Genomic DNA, 22,150 nt, shown 5'->3' on the forward strand with positions numbered 1-22,150 from the left:
TTCATACGTTTTTTTAGAAAGTAAAAGGCCTTTTAGTATAATTCTAAATGTCCTACACATGTCTTTTTGCTGTGAAATCTTTATTGATTTTTGTTAAGTAACAGTAAGAAGAACTTTTCTATTGTTAGTAATATTTCATTATATATAGATTTATCTTATTTTTCATGTTAAAATGTGAGAATCAAATATGATACATTGAGCATATTTTAAGGAACATTTATTTGTATCCCTCAGTAATAATTGTATTGCATGTTTGGATCTTTTAGCCCCCACAAATAAAACTACAGAGCTTTGATCACAAAACTAAGCATTTAAATATAATCTTACTAAGACATATTACTGGGACATATAGAGGCTTCTGAATAAAAAGTGATTTTTTTTCACTTAAGCTTCACATTCATCTATATGAGCAATAAAATATGATGTATCAAATATGATATTTAACAAAAAATACATATGCAAAAGTCAATTTTTTAAAACCATTTTTCTGACTATTATTTCATATTTCAATCTTTACAGGGTTAATAATTTAAATAATCTTTTTAAAGCGATGGAACATGGATGGAACCATAATGCCAATAAAAATAGTGCTGAAAGTGCCATATAGCACACAATTTCTTGGATGAACCTGACTCTTGTGTCCTTCTTTGCCCTTCTATTTAAAATTCTTCTGAGAACCAAGAGAATAATGTACTTTACAAATAAGTATGGCTTCAAAAGACGTGGAATAATGAAGATGAGTTATGGACCAGTTTTATGATACTTTTATCCTTTAATTTAGGAGCCTAACAGTACCCATCCCTATTCATTATAGAGAAAAAAAACATTCTTCAAAGTTTCTCCTGCTGTGTTCCACAGAGGAAAGAAAGTCATTATGGAACATGATGGTGAGTAAATGATGCTTGAATTTTTAACTATTCCTTACATAAACCGAGAAAGTTGTATAGTAATCTATGATAGAGATCTATAAGATAAGTTGGTAAGAGCAGGTAGAAGAAACGTGGGTGTGTGCAGAAGTGTGGAACTGTGTCACACACCACACCTTCCTATATTCTCCTTGCATGCTGTAGCCTGCAGGTAAGAAAAAAGAAACTTGTACTTTTGTTAAAGGAAAAAGACATAGAGAAATTGGTGTGTTGAAATATTAGGGAGGAGGAAGGATGGGGGGTGGAGTAAACATGAACATGAATCTAGTAGTTTAGAGACAGAAAGAAGCAGTTGGATATTTATAAGTGTGCTTGATTAATATAGTAGCCCATATAAATAGATTTTCTGTGATATCATCGAAAAAACAAGAACTTACGAAATGTTTACGAAACTATTTTAAAGTTTATCTGAGACAGTGGAAAGAAAAAGAGAGACCAACTTGGAGACCACACAACCTAACCAGCTCCATCTGGTCACTTCAGGGGGAACACAGTTCAGCCATTCGGATCTAATCAAGTGTATTGGTGAGTTACAAAAAAACTCTTTGTTTTTGTTCTTGTTTTGTTCCTTTATTTGTCTCTTTCATCATTTCCCAGTTGTCTAATTTTAATAAACCCATCCTTACAGAAATACCTGACAGTCTTTCCACTTATTTCTCATAATCAGCCCATTTTTCCATCACCCACTCTCTGTGATCACTCTCTGTTGATGCAACTGTGTCCAGTTTCTCAATTTCAAACATCTTTGAGGCTCTGAGGTCGGCATTGTGTGTAATCAGGGATGACTTTTGTGACAGCATTGCAGACTGGACAATCTTATCTTTTTGCATACTGATTACAATACTGATTCACTACAACCTGTTCACTATGGTTCAGTTGTGACTACCGTACTTTATCTGTTTCTTTCAACTCCTTGCTTTATTTGTGGTCTTTTAACTTAACTTTAATATTTAATGTTTATTCTTTAATGTGGTCTTTTTTCTTGACAATTGCTGTAATAAAATAAACTGATAACACTTTAGTATAGGGACCAATTCTCACTATTAACTAGTTGCTTATTAGCATGCCTATTATCAACGTATTGGCTGTTTATTTAGGGGGAAGTCGTGGCCTAATGGTTAGAGAGTCGGACTCATAACCCAAAAGGTTGCGGGTTCGAGTCTCGTACCGGCAGGGATAGTAGGTGGGTGGGAGTGCATGAACAGCGCTCTCTCCCACCTTCAATACCACGACTGAGGTGCCCTTGAGCAAGGCACCGAACCCCCAACTGCTCCACGGGTGCCGCAGCATAAATGGCTGCCCACTGCTCCGGGTGTGTGTTCACGGTTTGTGTGTGTTCACTGCTGTGTGTGTGCACTTTGGATGGGTAAATGCAGAGCACTAATTCCGAGTATGGGTCACCATACTTGGCCACATGTCACTTCACTTTTATTAGCATTTTTAGGGTAGTCGTGGCCTAATGGTTAGAGAGTAACCCAAAGGTCGCGGGTTCGAGTCTTGGTACCGGCAGGGATTGTAGGTGGGGGGAGTGAATGTCCAGTGCTCTCTCCCCCCTCAGTACCATGACTGAGGTGAGACCCTTGAGCAAGGCATTGAACACCCAACTGCTCCCCGGGCATCTGCAGCTTGGCACTGCTCTGGGTGTGCACTTGGATGGGTTAAATGCAGAGCACAAATTCCAAGTATGGGACACCATACTTGGCCACAGGTCATGTCCTTTCCTTTCTGCATGACCATATTCTATAGATCCCTAATCCTAAACTTAACAACTGCCTTACAAACTATTAATAAGCAGCAATTTAGGATCTTATTGAGGCAAAAGTCCTAGTTAATGGTTTGTTAATGGCGAGAATTGGACTTTAAAATAAAATGTGACAAATTATCTTAATAAAATTGGAAGTAAAATTAGTTTCTTTCCAGATGAGGGTGAGTGTGAGGATATGATCAGTGATATTACAGCAGCAGCGGCATTCCAAGTAGTTGAGCTCAAGATCACTCAGCAAGTTGTAGCACGTTGTTTTTCTTTTTCTTTTCACTGATGGGAGATTACTGGTGAAATATTTACATGGTTGCTGAGAGCCCATCCTTGATACTGGCTCACACTTTATTTGCCTCTGAAGGAAATATTATAAAAGGAAAGTTCACTGTAAAAATGATTTTTCAAATTTGTTATATTATTGGAAAATGTTTTACAAGAAAATACTATTTCAGTCTTCATTTCAGTACTTTGACAAAATTTCATGTTTAACTTAATGTGTAACTCACCATTTCTATAAAGGGGTCCTATTATGCTCTTTTAGAAAGTCTTGATTTTGTTTTGGGGGTGTACTAGAACAGGCTCTCATACTAGGTTGTTCGAGATTATTTTTCACATATTTTACATTATTACAACACAGTTGTGTTGATCAACACAGATCTCCTCAGTCTGGCATGAAGGGCTGGAATAGTTCCTGTATCAAATTAAAAAATATCTCCTTTTGAAGTGGACTTTGAGCTTTGTAACTTTGCAGAACTTTTTTATGCATTCCGAGTATGGGTCACCATACTTGGCCACATGTCACTTCACTTTTATTAGCATTTTTAGGGTAGTCGTGGCCTAATGGTTAGAGAGTAACCCAAAGGTCGCGGGTTCGAGTCTTGGTACCGGCAGGGGTTGTAGGTGGGGGGAGTGAATGTCCAGTGCTCTCTCCCCCCTCAGTACCATGACTGAGGTGAGACCCTTGAGCAAGGCATTGAACACCCAACTGCTCCCCGGGCACCGCAGCTTGGCTCTGCAGCTTGGCACTGCTCTGGGTGTGCACTTGGATGGGTTAAATGCAGAGCACAAATTCCAAGTATGGGACACCATACTTGGCCACAGGTCATGTCCTTTCCTTTCTGCATGACCATATTCTATAGATCCCTAATCCTAAACTTAACAACTGCCTTACAAACTATTAATAAGCAGCAATTTAGGATCTTATTGAGGCAAAAGTCCTAGTTAATGGTTTGTTAATGGCGAGAATTGGACTTTAAAATAAAATGTGACAAATTATCTTAATAAAATTGGAAGTAAAATTAGTTTCTTTCCAGATGAGGGTGAGTGTGAGGATATGATCAGTGATATTACAGCAGCAGCGGCATTCCAAGTAGTTGAGCTCAAGATCACTCAGCAAGTTGTAGCACGTTGTTTTTCTTTTTCTTTTCACTGATGGGAGATTACTGGTGAAATATTTACATGGTTGCTGAGAGCCCATCCTTGATACTGGCTCACACTTTATTTGCCTCTGAAGGAAATATTATAAAAGGAAAGTTCACTGTAAAAATGATTTTTCAAATTTGTTATATTATTGGAAAATGTTTTACAAGAAAATACTATTTCAGTCTTCATTTCAGTACTTTGACAAAATTTCATGTTTAACTTAATGTGTAACTCACCATTTCTATAAAGGGGTCCTATTATGCTCTTTTAGAAAGTCTTGATTTTGTTTTGGGGGTGTACTAGAACAGGCTCTCATACTAGGTTGTTCGAGATTATTTTTCACATATTTTACATTATTACAACACAGTTGTGTTGATCAACACAGATCTCCTCAGTCTGGCATGAAGGGCTGGAATAGTTCCTGTATCAAATTAAAAAATATCTCCTTTTGAAGTGGACTTTGAGCTTTGTAACTTTGCAGAACTTTTTTATGCTCAAACAGCAACATTACAGACTAACTAAAGTCTTGATTTTGTTTTGGGGGTGTACTAGAACAGGCTCTCATACTAGGTTGTTCGAAAAACACATTATTTTTCACATATTTTACATTATTACAACACAGTTGTGTTGATCAACACAGATCTCCTCAGTCTGGCATGAAGGGCTGGAATAGTTCCTGTATCAAATGAAAAAATATCTCCTTTTGAAGTGGACTTTGAGCTTTGTAACTTTGCAGAACTTTTTTATGCTCAAACAGCAACATTACAGACTAACTAAAGTTGAAAAAGTGAAAAAGCATAATAGCACCCCTTTTAATTATTTGTGAAATTAATCAGTTTATCCTATTTTCCCTATTTACTTTCAGTGAAAAGTTAATCCTACAGCAGTTTTTGATTCAGTATATAAAAACATTAACAGGTGACATGACTTCCCTTCTGAAAAAATTAAATTAAATTGAATTAAATTATTCATCCATCCATCCATCCATTCAGGGTTAGGGATATAAAAGCATTTTACATCAGCTTCAAATAACGTTGTTTTCTGATTCCACCAGTTTTTCTGACGCCTTCTTGATAATGGGATCAGATAATGGGACTAGCTCCTTGGAGAACGTGACAAACAGTAACAGCATTGTGAGTAACAATATCTCTGTTACCTTTGGGGCCCTCATCCTCAGCATCGTCTTCCTCCTGGGTGTTCCTGGCAACCTCTTCATTATCTGGAGCATCCTGGCACGTGCCCGCAAACGCTCTGTCACTACCCTGCTCATCCTCAACCTGGCTTGTGCAGACGGTTGTCTGATGTGTCTGACGATTTTCTTTATAATATACCTAGCCAAGCAGAACTGGATATTTGGAACAGTCATGTGCAAGCTGCTTTTTTACTTGTGCAATACAAACATGTATGCTTCTATTATGATCATTACACTGATGAGTCTACACAGACTAGTGGCAGTGATGTGGCCCACATACTTGACCGCCTGCACTCGTAGACGGACAGTATTACTTGTGCTTGGGGGCCTGTGGATTGTCGTATTTCTTTTGGCACTTCCTGCTTTAATATTCAGACGAACAGAGAAGAATTACAATGGGAAGGAACGCACTGTGTGTGCAACTCATCACGAGCATCCACAGCATGTGAGTGTCTTTGCTCCACTAATACTTGAGAGTAACACTGTATATCAAACTACTCAGCGTTATACTTCATATATCTCATATCATACCACAGACTTGCCCTTGTTTCATATAATCCAACTTTAAAAAATATATATATATCAAGGTATATAAATTATTTAGGTATTTTAAAAATATATATTTTTATTAACCATTTCAATTTAATTATTAATATACTGACAGCCCCAGTTTCTGTTATTAAAAATATCATAATTAAATACTTAATAATTATAGCTTATATAAGGGGACTTTGAATATTGTGTTGGACAGCTGGAGGCCACAGACTTGCCCTTGTTTCATATAATCCAACTTTAAAAAAAATATATATATATCAAGGTATAAATTATTTAGGTATTTTAAAAATATATATTTTTATTAACCATTTCAATTTAATTATTAATATACTGACAGCCCCAGTTTCTGTTATTAAAAATATCATAATTAAATACTTAATAATTATAGCTTATATAAGGGGACTTTGAATATTGTGTTGGACAGCTGGAGGCTTTTAAGTAGCACAAAAATTAATCTTGGACAATAAATTGGATTCTTTTGCATGTTCGTATTGTGACTGATACTGTTGGTAATAAACAGGTCAACAATTTCATCCAAAGGGAAAGCAGCCTAAAGACCGTTTTTTTTTAAAAATTTGCTTTAATTATAAATTAGCTATATGCAGCTTGCTTTCATTTTAAATTAGCCTTCAAGTTTACAAACTGCCGATACAGAATTACCCCCATTTGAAGACTGCATTGCAGTTACACATTCATTGGAATAACCATGGTAAATCCAGACTTGCATTGTGTATATATATATATAAAATCTTTGCATTACCTCTTGTGAATTTGTACAAAGATTGCATTTATACTTAAAACACCAGTGTATACATTTACAGGACTGGAATTATTTATTATTATTATTATAGTCATATTGTGAATTCACTTTTTGAAACTACAAACTCGTGCAGGAATCACCTGGTCCCTCATTGGAAATATTTAAAACAATTAAGTTGTTTAAAAACCATTTATACATAAAAGCTACTAAAGCAGTCACACACAAAAGGAAACACCAATCTCTTTTTATAGCAGACTTTAAAATTCATTGCTTGCACACAATCCACAACATGAATCAGCCATGTATTTTAAAATGAGAATTTATTGTAGCGGTTTCAAATCATTACATCACTGACTGACAGTATATTGCTGGCATCTTTCAGAGTTCCAAGGATAGCAAGCACATGGACATACTATACTACAAGTTACAATTATATGCACGCTCTAGTTTTCAATGAAATAATTGGGTTTTTAAAATAAAGGTCAGGAGTTTTCAAATCCATAGTAGTCAGTCTGGTCACAAGTAAATACCTAATAAAAAAAAAAAAATAAATAAAAGGAAAAATGTGATTAACAAAACACATTAAATAAGTGGTGCTTTCACAGTCTGAAATTTGTATCAGAAAAAAAAACAGCCTACCTTTATTATTTCTTATAAATAATTAATTACTTGTAAATATTTAACTTATTTTTCCCTTAAAATGATACATTTTCTCAGTTTAAACATTTGATATGTCATCTATGTTGTATTCTGAATAAAATATCGAAATTTGAAACTTCCACATTGCATTCTATTTTTATTCACAATTTGTACAGTGTCCCAACTTTTTTGGAATCGGGTTTGTATACATTTTGTTTTAAATAATGAATAAACACATCTGTCTCCATTTATGTTCTCCTCTGTACTGATTTGATCAGTTAAGGGAAAAATTATAAAGTGATGTGACATATACTTGGAATTAGTGCTCTGTGTTTAACCCATCCAAAGTGCACACACACAGCAGTGAACACACACCCGGAGCAGTGGGCAGTCATTTATGCTGCAGTGGGGAGCAGTTGGAGTCTCAGCGCCTTGCTCAAGGGCACCTCAGTCGTGGTATTGAAGGTGGGAGAGAGTGCTATACATTCACTCCCCCCACCTACAATCCCTGCCGGTACGAGACTCGAACCCGCAACCTTTGGGTTAGGCAGACTTTACATGCAGCTTTTCTCTGATTTTGTCTTCAGCGTGTTATAAACCTAGTCTTCAAACCCAGTACACTGAGGAGAGCGAATGGACACCATTTGACTTCCTGTCTCGTTTGGTGAAAGAGTGGGAGGCGGCAGGGCAACTACCTGAAAACAACGCTAAGAAAACAAGACAAGTGATCATCAGACCAGGTGAATCTAAACAAATGTCTCACCAGAGTGCTAGATCTCACCTGCAATGTAACAAAATAAAATGTATTAAATTACATTTTAAAATTTGTTAAAATAGAAAAAAATGTATTACATTTTTTAATAATATTTCACAATGTTACTGTTTTTACTGTATTTTTGATCAAATAAATGCAGCCTTTGTGAGCATAAGAGACTCAAAAACAGAAATAAATCTTACAAACCTTTGTTACAGTAGTGTAATTATGTACTTTCTTCCACTCACCCTCAGGTGCAGTGTTAGGGCGTGACGGTGGCGCCATGAAACAGATGTTGATTCCCTTCTGGCTTGGCCTGGGTGGGACGCTTGGCTCAGGACGACAGCCCTTCCCTTGGATCCATGTGTCAGACCTTGCTGGCATCATTGCCCATGCCTTGGAGCCCAAAGAAGAGCCATCCACAGAGCCAGATGTATTTAATGGAGTTGTGCCTGCACTGAATACCAATTTTGAATTCACTAAGGAATTGGGCAGGACTCTAAAAAGGCCTACTATCTTCCCTGTGCCTGGCTTTTTCTTGGATGTCTTCCTCGGTTCTGAGAGAGCTGTCATCCTCACACAAGGCCAGAAGGTGTTACCCAAGAAAACGCTTGAGTCTGGCTTTGAGTTTCAATATCCAGATCTTACCTCTGCTTTAAAAGAAATTGTTGGATATTAGTAATCAGTCAAAACAGAGAAGAGACCTGAGGAGATTGTGATTTTTTTTTAAGCAGACAAGTGCAATATATTTCTTATAATATATCATTTTAAATTTAAACTGAGCATATAAAAAATAAAGCTTGCTTGTACTTGCTTGATTTAATGTAGATACTCAGAAATATACATTGTTCTCAGCTCCTTTGTTTGTCCCCCTTAAGAATGAGTCATATCTGTCTGTGTGTACAAAATGAGCACTTCATTTGTTAATAAATGTTTATATGAAAATGATTGTCCATCTGTGGTATATATATTCCATCATTATATAATCACAGCAGATGTTATGTCTCTCATGATTTTGAGTGGCTATATTTGACTCATCAGTCTGATCCATGGGGTCATCCTCTACATGGAACATTTACATATTTTTCTACAAAACACTACTTTTAGAACAAATGCACATCAACACATGATAAAATCTATATATGGACACAATTCACTTACACCAACTGTTTAATGTTAGATATACTCAATAAGCTTCTTAAGTGATGTATCACATTACTGACTGTTGTAAAACTGGAAATATGACCAAAATAATAATACAAACTTGCTAACCTCTAAATGAATCATGTTTATATATAGCACAAAAGTAAAAATTGGAACTGGTAGCGAAAAGTTTTACTATACAAAATCCTGTGAAAAGCCTATGAAAATACTCAAAATACTACTGGGACATTGACTTTTCTGGTGGTGTAGTTTAGTATACTCCATGTAAAAGTATTGAAAACTTTTAAAACTTGTATAATTATTATGCATGGAGCTATTAGGACATGGGATTTAAAATAATCCCAAACTAAAAACTAGCAAAGGCAAGGGGGTTTAAATTATTGTGAAAATTTTAAATGTACACCTTCTCCTATTTTTAGTTTATTCATAAAGGTGTAAGTATTATTTTAAATCATTTTTTAATGCAAGAAATTTGGTTGGCAAAGAGTCAGTTTCTGCTTGTTTCAATAGTATTTTCTTAATAAAATAGATAATTTCATGATATAATGGTTTTAAATTCCAAAATATAATTCTGAAAACATACAGCTTTCCCTTTAAATGCATATACATGTTGTATGTTTAGAAAAAAAAGGTTCAATGATACGTCATGCATAAACTACCCAATCACTGCGAAGTCATTTACATAAACACCACCCTTAACGTTCGGCTTGAGAATAGTGTGCAATATTTTAACTAAAAACCAAACAATTATCTGGGAAACGAAGCTGACATGAAATGTCTTACAAATATACGTCTTATAAATGTTTTACTTTTCGCCGCCCTACATGGCTAACCGTCATTGTAAAGAGTCGCACAGTCGCGAGGCTAAATAAAGAGGCACAGCCTACGTCATACATCAGAGCGGAAGGAAGCTCACTGTAGAGGTCACGTGCTGAGTGCTCGTCACTCGACCAATCACCTCGGGGAAGGTCTGAGACAAGAGCCAATCGCTGTCCTCACAGGACATCATCTGAACAGATGAGCGAGCGCACAGAGAGAATATGGGTTAGCGCGCGGTGTTCTCGCACGAGACGTTGAGTCCCGCGCAGTTTCAGCGGATCAACTGATGCGATCCCCGCCGACTTGGAAACACTCGCGGCTGGCGAATGAGTTCAATGTGTGAGCTAGTACAAGATACTAGAACCCAATTCAGACTACTCTCCCTCCGCTCTTTTGCTGGAGAAATTTAACGGTGAATTGATTAAGTAACATTAAACACCAATGAAAAACACATTTAACGGTTAATTGATTAAGTAACATTAAACACCAATGAGAAACACATTGATTAAAATAAACTAAGTAACTAATAATAAATGCTTTAGTTAGTTCATACTAACTAATGCAGTTAACTTGTGTTAACAAATGGAACATTATTGCAGTGTTTCCAAAAATAATGTGACCCTGGACCACAAAACCAGTCATAACTATAAATTTTTTGAAATTGAGATTTATCCAGGGTCACGTATAATTTTTGTCCTATTTAGAACTACTGTATATTAACCTTTACCAGATTTTGGGCTTTGATATTGGTGCATAAAAAGCATTGGGCTCAGTGAAATAACAAAACACAATCAGGTTGCATAGATGAACTATTGTATTTGGAAATAAACATTAACAAAATCCAACTGTTATCCACAAACACTGCATTAATAGATTATCGTAGTAGTATCGTCATCTTCTGCATGAAACATTGACAGCAGATCACCCCAGTCACTACTACGAACACATTTGTACATGTCCCTGTTAAAATAGACAATGAAAATTATTGTTAAAAAGAGGTCATTCACTGAAAATGCAAGTAGAGATCCAATAAATGAAAGCATTACTTTCCATGACAACGGGCCATTACAGCAAGCTGTTTGAGTTCACTGAACATGTCTGGGTCGGCGACGGACTTGTGAGATCAGTCTGGCCATCTCCCATGATTTTTTTTTAACACACTGGGGCAAATATAGATGGTCTCCTCAAGTCATGTTTGACCTCCTCTTCTCTCTATAGTGATAGAGCAAAAGTTTGTGAGAAATTTCTGAAAGGTGTTCTACCACTACCACTTCAAACAGTCATGTTAGCAATATTTGAGCAAAAAAATCTCAGATCAAACCTTTAGTATAGTGTCTCTGGCCTCCATAAGGATTTGATGGCCATCCTTGGCTCCATTCTCCACCAATACCTTTACAAAGTACCAAGAACTGCACTAGGAAACAGTAATTCTCCAAGAGAGTAGTGTAATTTTAGTATTAGTAATATATTATTAGTAGTATTTTTTATTTGTATATTTTCAGTTTTCATTTGAATTTTAGTTTAAGTATTTTTTTGTGCTTTCTAAATTTTTTTTTGTTTTATAGCCACTGATTTTCATAGTGTTTTTTCTATACTATAGAAGTCAGTGCCTACCAGCAACTGTAACCAACATTTTTCAAAATATCTTCTTTTGTGTTCAACTGAAAAAAGACACTTCTTGAGGGTTGAGTAAACAATGACAACATTTTCATTTTTTTGTGAACTATCCATTTAACAATAACACAGCAAGATTTTATGTATGAAAATATACTTTTAAGATCACAATCCTATAATTTAAAATATTAGTTTAATCATTAATAAATCAAGCATCATCACTCACAAGGTAGGAGTTGGTTTTTCTCCAAAGTGTGAAAATAACATTCACTCGCTCGTCCAAAGTGGCCAGTTCTGACAAAGAGAAAGCGGCTATCACAAGGTCAAACTGCACCTGCGGGGAAATTTTTTTTAAATTCAGTTTTGTAAAAGCAGTGTATAATTTGAGCAAATAAAAATTAAGTAAGGCAGCTGAAGATACCTTAGGAGAAACAGGGAGGAACTGGCGGAAATATACTTGTTTGATCACTGGATTATCCACCTCATTGCCCCCTGTTTGGTACAGATGAACATTTTTGTCTGTAGATCTATTTGTATTACACTGTGCTCATAAGTTCCACTGAATGTTCTTACCGCTAAGAAGCTGTTCTGCCAAGGTGTTCATGCCTCCAGAGCTGTCTACACAAACATACTCTTTCAGAGTCTCCCCAGAGTGTGTGTGATGCCCCCAGAATCAAATATAGTATAAATCCCCTAATCTTGAAATATGCAAGTTTAATAAATAACATAAAAAATATCAGCAGTCAGCATCCTCATATTTATAAGCCAATGTGGGTTCTTTTCACTTTATAAAGCTAAATATATTGCCATATTATATACTCACCAAGTACCTGATCCAAAGTCCAGGAGAGAATATGGCACAAACACAGGATCTCTCTTCTTAATCTGTAATGTATATTAGAAAGACTGTTTATGACCACATATAGAGAGAGAGAGAGAGTAAGAGAGAGATAAATGATTGTTAATGTGTATTAAATACTTCATTTAATGCTCTGAGGACAGCAGCATAACCACCTACAAGCCTAGCAGCCATATACACCAACCCAAGATCTTCATCGTACCTTGAAACATGCCAGCACAGCAGTGAAATCAAAGTTGAGTTATCCAGTAATACACACAAAACCTCACAGCCCCAATCTATGAAAAATGGTTCAAACCGATTATGCATTTGTACCTTAGGGGAGTCCTGCGGTATGTTGTTCTTCTCAGTTCAGATAATACTCTCTCTCTTATTCGAGCCTCTAGTTTGCGGTCAATGCCATCTAAAGGAAACATTTAATCGCTGTTTTATTTTCAGTCTTCAGTGCACAGACAGTGTGGTTGATCTCTTTATAACATCCCTCCTGCATCTTTAACCCACCTGTATGGATATCCCTCTCTTGCTCCAAAAATGTATTCTCAAGGAGGACGGCTTTCTCCCTGAGTTGAGAGGTTTCTATCACCCGTTTCCTGCTCCAAAGGAAGTTGGACAGCTTATGTGCCTTTTCACTCAGACTTTTTACATCTGCCCCTACATATCAAATAAAGGCATTTCAGAACACAGACTGATTTGAATGCTTGAAACACTAAAAATTTAGACTGGTGGATCAATGTTTACTCACTTTTTAAGTGAGTAAAGACAGATTGTGCTGCTACCTGCAGTTGCTCTTTTTAAGACAGATTGTGCTGCTACCTGCAGTTGCTCCGGCAGGCGCACAGTTTTGAGGTTTGTCACACCTGGGTGCTTTCTATGAGGACCACCTTTCAAAATGTCGTCCTGTTCCAGATGTGCCGCAGAACTCTGACACATTAAAAACAGTAAGACAGAATGTACATTTTACAATAACTCAAGTCAACATACAAACAACATTTGCGACCAATTTCTCTTCCATAATGTGACATATTTATGACCGAAATAGAAAAAAATTGCATTATTTATTGCCAGGTGATTGGAGGGCAGTTTTATTTTAGTATCACTGATAAGTTATTACAGTTTTCCATTATTTATTCCATTATTGTTTTAGTTATTTAGTACATTGAGTTAGAGTACCAAATTTCACTGAGAACTAAATGTCCTTGGCAACTAGCAGAAATAAAATAAGATTGATGAGTCTCTGCTGAACTAAAGGGGTGCTTCCCAGTCAGGGCATTTATTAACCGCCTTATCAGAATGGATGAAATCATGAAGGTCCACCCCTAACCCCATCCCAAAAACCTAGCCAGTGGGTGAGAGCAAATTTGGATAAAGCAGTTGCTCAAAGATTAGGGAATGCCCTTATTTTTTTATGAATGTAAATAGAGTGCTGCAGCACTCTATAAGGTCCATTTTGATTTCATGTATAGAGTTATTTAAATATAAATGTTAGAGACTATCCAAAATGTGATACTGATTAATTAAAGAATAATCACTATTATTAACAATAAACTGAATAAACAGTATCAACAGCATAGACTGTATAAAAACGATCAACAGTATAAAAAAATCACAAGCATGCCAGCACAGCAGTGAAATCAAAGTTGAGTTATCCAGTAATACACACAAAACCTCACAGCCCCAATCTATGAAAAATGGTTCAAACCGATTATGCATTTGTACCTTAGGGGAGTCCTGCGGTATGTTGTTCTTCTCAGTTCAGATAATACTCTCTCTCTTATTCGAGCCTCTAGTTTGCGGTCAATGCCATCTAAAGGAAACATAGAAATCAAAGTTGAGTTATCCAGTAATACACACAAAACCTCACAGCCCCAATCTATGAAAAATGGTTCAAACCATTTGTACCTTAGGGGAGTCCTGCGGTATGATGTTCTTCTCAGTTCAGATAATACTCTCTCTCTTATTCGAGCCTCTAGTTTGCGGTCAATGCCATCTAAAGGAAACATTTAATCGCTGTTTTATTTTCAGTCTTCAGTGCACAGACAGTGTGGTTGATCTCTTTATAACATCCCTCCTGCATCTTTAACCCAACAGTATAAAAAAATCACAAGTTTGGCCAATCACTGCGCAGCAATTAACATGTTCTAGTTCTCCGATTATTATACAACACATTTCGACAAAAAAACTTCTTCTTTCTCAATGAATACTTTTAGTAGGCCAAAAAGGGAATTTTATTTAAAAAATTTATTAACAAATGTAACAAATTATTAGGTCCCTCACCGTCGTCTAAACGAATAGCTTGGCTTCAGCGTTATATAGCGTATGACACTTAACACATGACTCCAGAGCGGAAGGAAGCTCACTGTAGAGGTCACATGCTGAGTGCTCGTCACTCGACCAATCACCTCGGGGAAGGTCTGAGACAAGAGCCAATCGCTGTCCTCACAGGACATCATCTGAACAGATGAGCGAGCGCACAGAGAATATGGGTTAGCGCGCGGTGTTCTCGCACGAGACGTTGAGTCCCGCGCAGTTTCAGCGGATCAACTGATGCGATCCCCGCCGACTTGGAAACACTCGCGGCTGGCGAATGAGTTCAATGTGTGAGCTAGTACAAGATACTAGAACCCAATTCAGACTACTCTCCCTCCGCTCTTTTGCGCTAATATCTTTAGAATTTTGCTAATTAAGACATATTATATTGATATGATACAAGAAATATGACAGATATACTCACCCGTATATGCGCGTCCTTTAAACATAAAGCCACGTGGCATTTTGTACATTTAACATACATTCGGCTGCCTAGCAAATACATGTTTATTCACGATTATCAAAACCAACAACAAATTAGATATTTGATTAAATTAACACTGGTTACAGTCACCAGTCACTGTATGGTCGCATGCTCATGTGGTCGTCGGCAATATGACTTCAAAATAAATCCGTCTAGAAACGAGCTCAATGCTCAATTCGTTCCCAGACAAAAGGTCCGCGCTAATATACTTTTCGCGCCATTCGCGAGATTACACCGAAGTAGAGATCTTAAATCTTAGGTAGGTGCAGAAAACCATTTAAATCATGTGATTATTTAAATTTTAATGTATATTATGTTGTAACATTTCTCTAAAGTTGTTTTGACGCAATATCCATGGTTATGGGATGAGGAGGAGGAAGTAGATAGAAACTCAAATGATATGAGTCATCATATATTCATTCACCACGTTTCTGGATAACTCCGTTTATGTAATACTTGCGTAATACGTAAACCGTCGGTGCAAGAAACGTTTCTTTCATTTCAGCTGTTTTGTGGAAAGCATGCGACGAACAAGAAGTTGCCGGGGCAAGTCTGTGGCAGATTCAAGCAGTGAAGCTTCAGAGGCGAAGACGGGTATGAATTCACTTTCAGTGAACATGCCAAAACAGCTCAAAGTTTCATAACCAGCATTTACAGTATGTTAGTCAAGCACTGAAAACTGTTAATATTGCACATTCACACCAATTGCTTTTTCAAGTAAATATGTGTAAATCCACAGCCACACCAATTTGATCGTGTTTAATCTCTAAATCACTTTGATTGTATAGGTGTGACACTGTTTTAGTTTTAGATATTCATATTTCACTTAATGATTACTGAATATTTCATTCTTTTCAGTTTGGCAGTGGAAGGGGGACGATGGTGAGTGGGAACCGTATCCTCCAGAGGTCTGTGTCCAGCTGGATACAGCAAAGCAGGCCGGTGAAAAGTCGGTGTCACTGGAGATCGGACCTGGTTATGAGGTGGATCTTGTGAAAATGACTCAGACTAATACTGTCACCAAGTACAAACGAAAAATACGCCTTCAGAAAGTGAAGTCAGGTATGTCTGTGTGTACCTGTGTCTGATGTTGCATCAGTATCTGTCACAGAAATCTAATAGCTGCTTATTTATTGCACTGCAGAAGATGCAAATGAAGGGGATGCTTTGAATGGCAAAAATGGAGCTGCAGGTGTTGTTCAGGTTAAAGAAGAGAAAGAAGAGGAAGAGGAGCAACCGGTTTCTAAGAAGAGACGCAAAGAAGGGAAAAGTCAGAGAGCGAACAAAGCCAAGCCCGTTGTAAAAGAAGAGAGTAAAGGTGATGCTTCTTTGATGGATGAACTTCCTTTGACTTTTCTTTTTGTCTGATGTTACCAATCCCTCTTAGTTTTCAACCCCTCTCCTTCAATCACCTGTCAAATTGAGACCACTTTCCACAATCCATTCAATTCCCATTGGACAGAATTTGTCCTGTCCTACATTTTTTTTATATATTGATTGAATATCTTTCACTCTCAAATACATCACATTACATAAGTTTCAGATTGACTTTAACTGTTGTTTTGTTTTTTTCCCCTCATGTTCTGAAGAAGAGGTTGTGAAGATGGTCATTATGAAAGGAAAAGCCCCGGTTGATCCAGAATGCAAGGCTAAAATTGGAAAGGCAATTACCTTAAATGCATCATAGGTTCATGTGAAGTGAAATTACTGTACAACATTTGACTATTGTGCAATCACCTTTAAAACTTTTACAACATCCCTATTCTTCAAGATATAGACTTCAGTGCATTCTTCTCATTATATTTCTTATTTTTGATTATTTACAGGCCCACGTCTACAGCGAGGGGGCTGATGTATATGATGTAATGCTGAATCAGGTGAGTACTGAAGATATAACATTACTGTTCAAAAGTTTGGGGTCGATAAGATTTTCTTTGTGTAAGTCTCCTATGCTTACCAAGGTTGCATTTATTTGATCAAAAACAAAAACAGTAATATTGTGAAATATAATTTAAAAGTAATTATCTTATTTTCAACAGCCATTACTCCAGTCTTCAGTGTCACATGATCATTCAGAAATCGTTCTAATATGCTGATTTGGTGCTCAAGAATAAGTGCTTTTGTAAAATTATAAATGGCTTAAACTGTAAATTCTAATCAGTGTAATGCTTCCTTGCTGAATAAACGCCTTTCATTCTACAAATAAAAATGTCATTCTTACTTTAAAAAAAACAACAACATATTGATCCTAAACTTGTGAATGTTTGTGTATATGAAAACAATATGCAGCGTATGACATTGTGTGATATCCTTTTCTTTGGCTTTTAACTGTTACAGACTAATCTTCAGTTCAACAACAATAAATATTACCTGATTCAGCTTCTTCAGGATGACAATGGAAAAACTTACAGCATTTGGATGAGGTGGGGACGAGGTGTGTACCGAAACACGTCAGATGCTCTTCACCAGGCTGGCCTTTATTATCATTACACATTATCATCCATGTTCTTGTTGTGTTTTTCTCTTCAGTGGGTAAAGTAGGACAAAACAGCTTGGTTAACTGTGGGGGGAATCTTGCTCAGGCCAAAGACTCCTTCAAAAAGAAGTACATTTTTTAAAATTAATCAATGTTATTTACTCATATAAGATATAAGAAAGATTTAGCTTATTATTTGCTTATATGCAGATTCTTTGACAAGACCAAGAATGAGTGGGAGCATCGAGCAAATTTTGAGAAAGTTGCAGGAAAATATGACATGGTATTCGTAGACTACAGCACTGAAGACAAGGTAAAAAGTCCTCAATACCACATGATCCATTGCTCTGCATTACATTTGTTTCATTCCTCATTGTAGTAATTTTTCCTCTCATCAGGAGAAGGACAAGGCTGTGGTATCCTCTCCTCCTGAAATAAAGCCCTGCCAGCTGAACAGCAAGGTCCAGTCTCTCCTAGAGCTTATATGTGACCTCAAAGCCATGGAAGAGTGTGTGCTAGAAATGAAGTTTGACACCAAAAAAGCCCCACTCGGTGAGTGTGTGTGCATTTGTGTACCAAACTGATGGAATGAATCTTGTATATTCTTAGTGATGATGAATGCATTCAAGCTAAACAACACAAACATTTTTATATGATAAAATTGCAAATGAAAACCATTAAATTATTTTGTTTTTTGCTAAAGGAAAACTAACAACAGAGCAAATTCGAGCAGGCTATGCCTCTTTGAAGAGGATCGAGGAGTGTTTAAAGAAAAAGAAGAGTAATAAGGAACTCTTGGATGCATGCAACCAGTTTTACACTCGCATCCCCCATGACTTTGGGTAAGTTAGACTACCATTCAAAGGCTTTGAGTCAGGTAAATTAAATAATTAATTAATACTTTTATTTAGCAAGGATACATCAATTGATCAAAAGTGACAGTCAAGACTTTATAATGTTAAAATGTTTTCAAATAAATCCTGTTCTTTTAAAGACTGGAGAAATGGCTGCTAAAAATTCAGCTTTTTCATCACAGGAATAAATGACAAGTATATTAAAATAGAAAACATTATTTTAAATTGTAATAACATTTCATAATATTGCTGCTTTTTGATCAAATTAATGCAAACTTGGCAATCATGAGAGACCTTTTTCAAACACACACACACAAATCTTCCCGAGGCTACATTTTTTAACAATAGTGTGGCTAATATGGCTTAATGACTCAGATTTTTTTATTCACTTTGTATATGTGTGTTTATGTTTGTTCCTGACTACTTGATGTTCATTCAGGTTGCGGACACCCCCCATAATACGCACAGAGGATGAGCTAAAGGAGAAAATTGTTTTGCTTGAGGTGCGACATTGTAATTGGTGCTCAATATTGCTGATGTTGAATGGTTAGAATTGATTGACAGTTTATATTTCACTGCATTCACATGTTTATAGTCATGTTTTTTGTCTTTTAGGCTTTAAGTGACATCCAGATAGCAGTGAAAATGGTTCAGTCTAGTATTCAGAATGATGAGCATCCTTTGGACAGACAGTATCAGTCTCTACAATGTCGACTGCAGCCACTGGATTCTAACAACAATGAATACAAGGTACAGTGTGGGACTTAACTCTTTTATGGCTGAAGTACAATATAATTTTAATAGTAGAATTTTGGATGGTGGATGTTTACTTAGTCTGTTTAAATATGCAGTTTTAGACACAAACTCTCTGTCTTTGTGAAGGTTGTAGAGAAATATCTTCAGTCCACTCATGCACCCACCCATTCTGACTACACAATGACCATTCTGGACATCTTTGCTGTGGAGAAAGAGGGCGAGAAGGACAACTTCTGCTCTGAGATGGAAAACAAGTACCAAACCACCTTCCTCAATTATACTTCATCAATTATGTTATGCTCTATGTAAACAGGAACTCCCTTAAATTCTGGTCTAGTGTGTGCCTCATCTGATTTCACTGAATTACAGCAATCATATTTCAGATAGTACACTTTGTTTTTGTTGTTGTGGATGCTAGAATGCTCCTGTGGCATGGTTCCCGTCTGTTGAACTGGGTGGGGATCCTGAGTCAGGGGCTGCGAGTGGCCCCTCCAGAGGCTCCAGTGACCGGATACATGGTGAGACGCAGAGATATACTGAATCATACAAATAATATCAATATAATATTGGCTCCCACCATTACAACATACTTTTTAAAAGCAATGGACCACAACAATTCAAACCAATATAATTTTGTAACTTTTCCTCCCCCTCAAGTTTGGTAAGGGGATCTACTTTGCAGACATGTCATCTAAAAGTGCTAATTACTGCTTTGCCAATCAGAAGAACAACCAAGGACTCTTGTTGCTGAGCGAGGTTGGTTTTTTTGTATCTAAACATCAAAAGATCTGCTCCCACTTCCAGAATATTTTTGTGGAAACTGATACTTTTTTCAGGATACTTTGATGAATAGAATGTTGGATACATAGAAAAGGACAGCATTCATTTAGGGAGTATATTTGAGTAAAAACTGCTACAGTGATATAACACTTATTTTTAAAAGATATAAAAGCTAAAATGATTACAAGCTACTGATTACAGGAAAAAGTAACTTCAATATTTTGTTCACAGGTTGCCCTTGGGAATAGTAATGAACTTTTGGATGCAGATTACAGTGCTGACCAACTGCCTTCTGGGAAACATAGCACAAAAGGCCTGGGGCAAACTGCGCCTGACCCAAACAACTATGTTGCGTTGTGAGATTGCGTTTCGATTTTCTTTTTTATGTTTTACATGATTAAGTCATAAGTGCTATACTGAAGACTTTTTTCTCGTTCTCTCTCAGGGATGGTGTGACCGTACCCATGGGACCCTCGGTGAAGACTGGGGTGGGGCAGAAGGGAGGTTACACCCTGCTTTATAACGAGTACATTGTTTATAACCCTGCTCAGATACAGATGAAGTATCTCCTCCGAGTTCAGTTTAACTTTTCTTCGCTGTGGTGAGGCAGTCTGGATTCTTTACATTTAGAACAGTTTTTACAGATGAAGGACCTACACTATAGTTATACTGTATGTAGCTCATGTGTTCATGAATTTAAATAGACTTAAACATATTGTTCTGTAAATGTCTGTTGTAACTTCAATAGCTATCTGAAGTTGAGTAATTTCCGTTGACAAATGGAATATTCCAATTATGAATCAAAATAAAATCAAATAATATTACATTTTCTACTGTTATACTGTATTATATATGATTTTGTTTATGTTTTTCTTTAAATCTGTGAAATACAAACAACAGAATCTATTAGTTTGGTAGAATGTATATGACTTTATTACACTGAAGCATAAATTGAGTAGCAGTACATCAAAATTAATATAAGGGGGAGTGGGTGTAAGATGAAAAAGCTGATCAATTCAATATTTACATGATGATTGTAGAAATACAACTTTATTTAGTCATGTTTTGTGTGAGAGAGAGTATGTTAATGGGCCTCATGAGTATTGAGAGTATTTCTGTGTAAATCAATATTTACTATGTAAATACCACTTTCTGTTTGATTTGCATATGAATGGTTGTATGAGCACTTTACACAAAACTGTGTTCTGCTGCATGAATATATTATATATGTCTATGCATAAACATTGCTTTAGTTCATGGAGTCCACCCCAAATCATGATGTAGAGAAATATCACAATGATATCCACATAAAAGAACAACATATATTATATGAGTAAAAACGTCTAATTTAAAAATAGTGATAATAATTATTATAAAAGCTACTCTAGCATTGGAGTAGTTCGAACCAAAGCTTTTGATTTAGAAAATAAGTGGATTACAGAGAAGCAAATGTTAGCAATTTGTTGCCTGTACATTTAAGCACCAGAATGCACCATTTAATGTGGAAATACTGGGTCTTGATCGAATTAATATTGCATCAGATGTTATCACTGTGTTTTCAGAGTCCACTTAATAGATGTTAGATTTACAGATTAGATTAGAACAGATCTAAATGAACAGTCTTCATGAATATTTTTGTTTCACACAGGCTGAGGTTGGTTTTATCCTCTTACTACATGGTAATGTGTAGACATGTAACCATATCTACATTTTTGTAAACACTTAAGTTACCAGTGTTCAAAAATTTTCACATCATGTCTAAATTTATTCCTGCAGGACATGTTTGAATGACACATGAATCCAACACCCAAAAAAACCCAGGTTGGTCTAGAAAAACTGGTTGAAGTACAGCTTTAAAGACTATGTAGTTTACTTTAAGGTTAGGTATAATTCTCCCTAAAGGAATGTAATTTCAAACTTGTATGCTGTTTCTTTTTTAAGGTGAACACACACACAAAAAGACTTGAAGCGAAGCGTTCATGAAGCCTAGTATATGATCGAACTACACCATTTCTTTCTCAAAATCTCCA

The 22,150-nt window shown here is 36.4% G+C and overlaps 4 protein-coding genes across 5 annotated transcripts; 3 read left to right on the forward strand and 1 right to left on the reverse strand.

Annotated features, from left to right (window-relative positions):
• Nucleotides 1-1,168: 1,168 nt before the first annotated feature.
• On the forward strand, nucleotides 1,169-5,867 carry ltb4r2b (leukotriene B4 receptor 2b). The gene is made up of 2 exons (XM_016280572.1): nucleotides 1,169-1,451; nucleotides 5,162-5,867. The coding sequence occupies exon 2, from the start codon at nucleotides 5,184-5,186 to the stop codon at nucleotides 5,865-5,867; it is 684 nt and encodes a 227-aa protein (XP_016136058.1). The 5' UTR covers nucleotides 1,169-1,451; nucleotides 5,162-5,183.
• Nucleotides 5,868-6,560: 693 nt separating this feature from the next.
• On the forward strand, nucleotides 6,561-8,938 carry sdr39u1 (short chain dehydrogenase/reductase family 39U, member 1). Its single transcript, XM_016280574.1, has 3 exons — nucleotides 6,561-6,584; nucleotides 7,801-7,993; nucleotides 8,262-8,938. Exons 1-3 carry the CDS (start codon nucleotides 6,561-6,563, stop codon nucleotides 8,684-8,686), a joined length of 642 nt encoding a protein of 213 aa, XP_016136060.1. The 3' UTR covers nucleotides 8,687-8,938.
• Nucleotides 8,939-10,849: 1,911 nt separating this feature from the next.
• Nucleotides 10,850-15,287, reverse strand: LOC107591358 (methyltransferase-like protein 17, mitochondrial). The gene is made up of 11 exons (XM_016280501.1): nucleotides 15,195-15,287; nucleotides 13,240-13,390; nucleotides 12,965-13,114; nucleotides 12,779-12,866; nucleotides 12,584-12,665; nucleotides 12,428-12,489; nucleotides 12,178-12,218; nucleotides 12,026-12,096; nucleotides 11,831-11,938; nucleotides 11,312-11,420; nucleotides 10,850-11,202 (listed from the first exon to the last, which is right to left on the reverse strand). Exons 1-11 carry the CDS (start codon nucleotides 15,273-15,275, stop codon nucleotides 11,180-11,182), a joined length of 966 nt encoding a protein of 321 aa, XP_016135987.1. The 5' UTR covers nucleotides 15,276-15,287; the 3' UTR covers nucleotides 10,850-11,179.
• Nucleotides 15,288-15,417: 130 nt separating this feature from the next.
• Nucleotides 15,418-20,921, forward strand: parp2 (poly (ADP-ribose) polymerase 2). Of its 2 annotated transcripts, XM_016280499.1 has the most exons (18): nucleotides 15,418-15,513; nucleotides 15,760-15,848; nucleotides 16,113-16,316; nucleotides 16,399-16,572; nucleotides 16,844-16,917; nucleotides 17,081-17,131; nucleotides 17,592-17,688; nucleotides 17,784-17,859; nucleotides 17,941-18,043; nucleotides 18,129-18,282; nucleotides 18,434-18,572; nucleotides 19,024-19,087; nucleotides 19,200-19,334; nucleotides 19,467-19,594; nucleotides 19,759-19,858; nucleotides 19,998-20,096; nucleotides 20,352-20,476; nucleotides 20,566-20,921. In XM_016280499.1, exons 1-18 carry the CDS (start codon nucleotides 15,422-15,424, stop codon nucleotides 20,723-20,725), a joined length of 2,064 nt encoding a protein of 687 aa, XP_016135985.1. In that variant the 5' UTR covers nucleotides 15,418-15,421; the 3' UTR covers nucleotides 20,726-20,921. The 2 variants fall into 2 exon arrangements, with proteins under 2 accessions (XP_016135985.1, XP_016135986.1); XM_016280500.1 differs by lacking the exon at nucleotides 15,418-15,513 and having other exon boundaries at nucleotides 15,618-15,848.
• Nucleotides 20,922-22,150: the final 1,229 nt, after the last annotated feature.

The sequence above is a fragment of the Sinocyclocheilus grahami genome, unplaced genomic scaffold (assembly GCF_001515645.1).
Source record: "Sinocyclocheilus grahami isolate Dianchi unplaced genomic scaffold, SAMN03320097.WGS_v1.1 scaffold141.1, whole genome shotgun sequence".
NCBI lineage: Eukaryota > Metazoa > Chordata > Actinopteri > Cypriniformes > Cyprinidae > Sinocyclocheilus > Sinocyclocheilus grahami.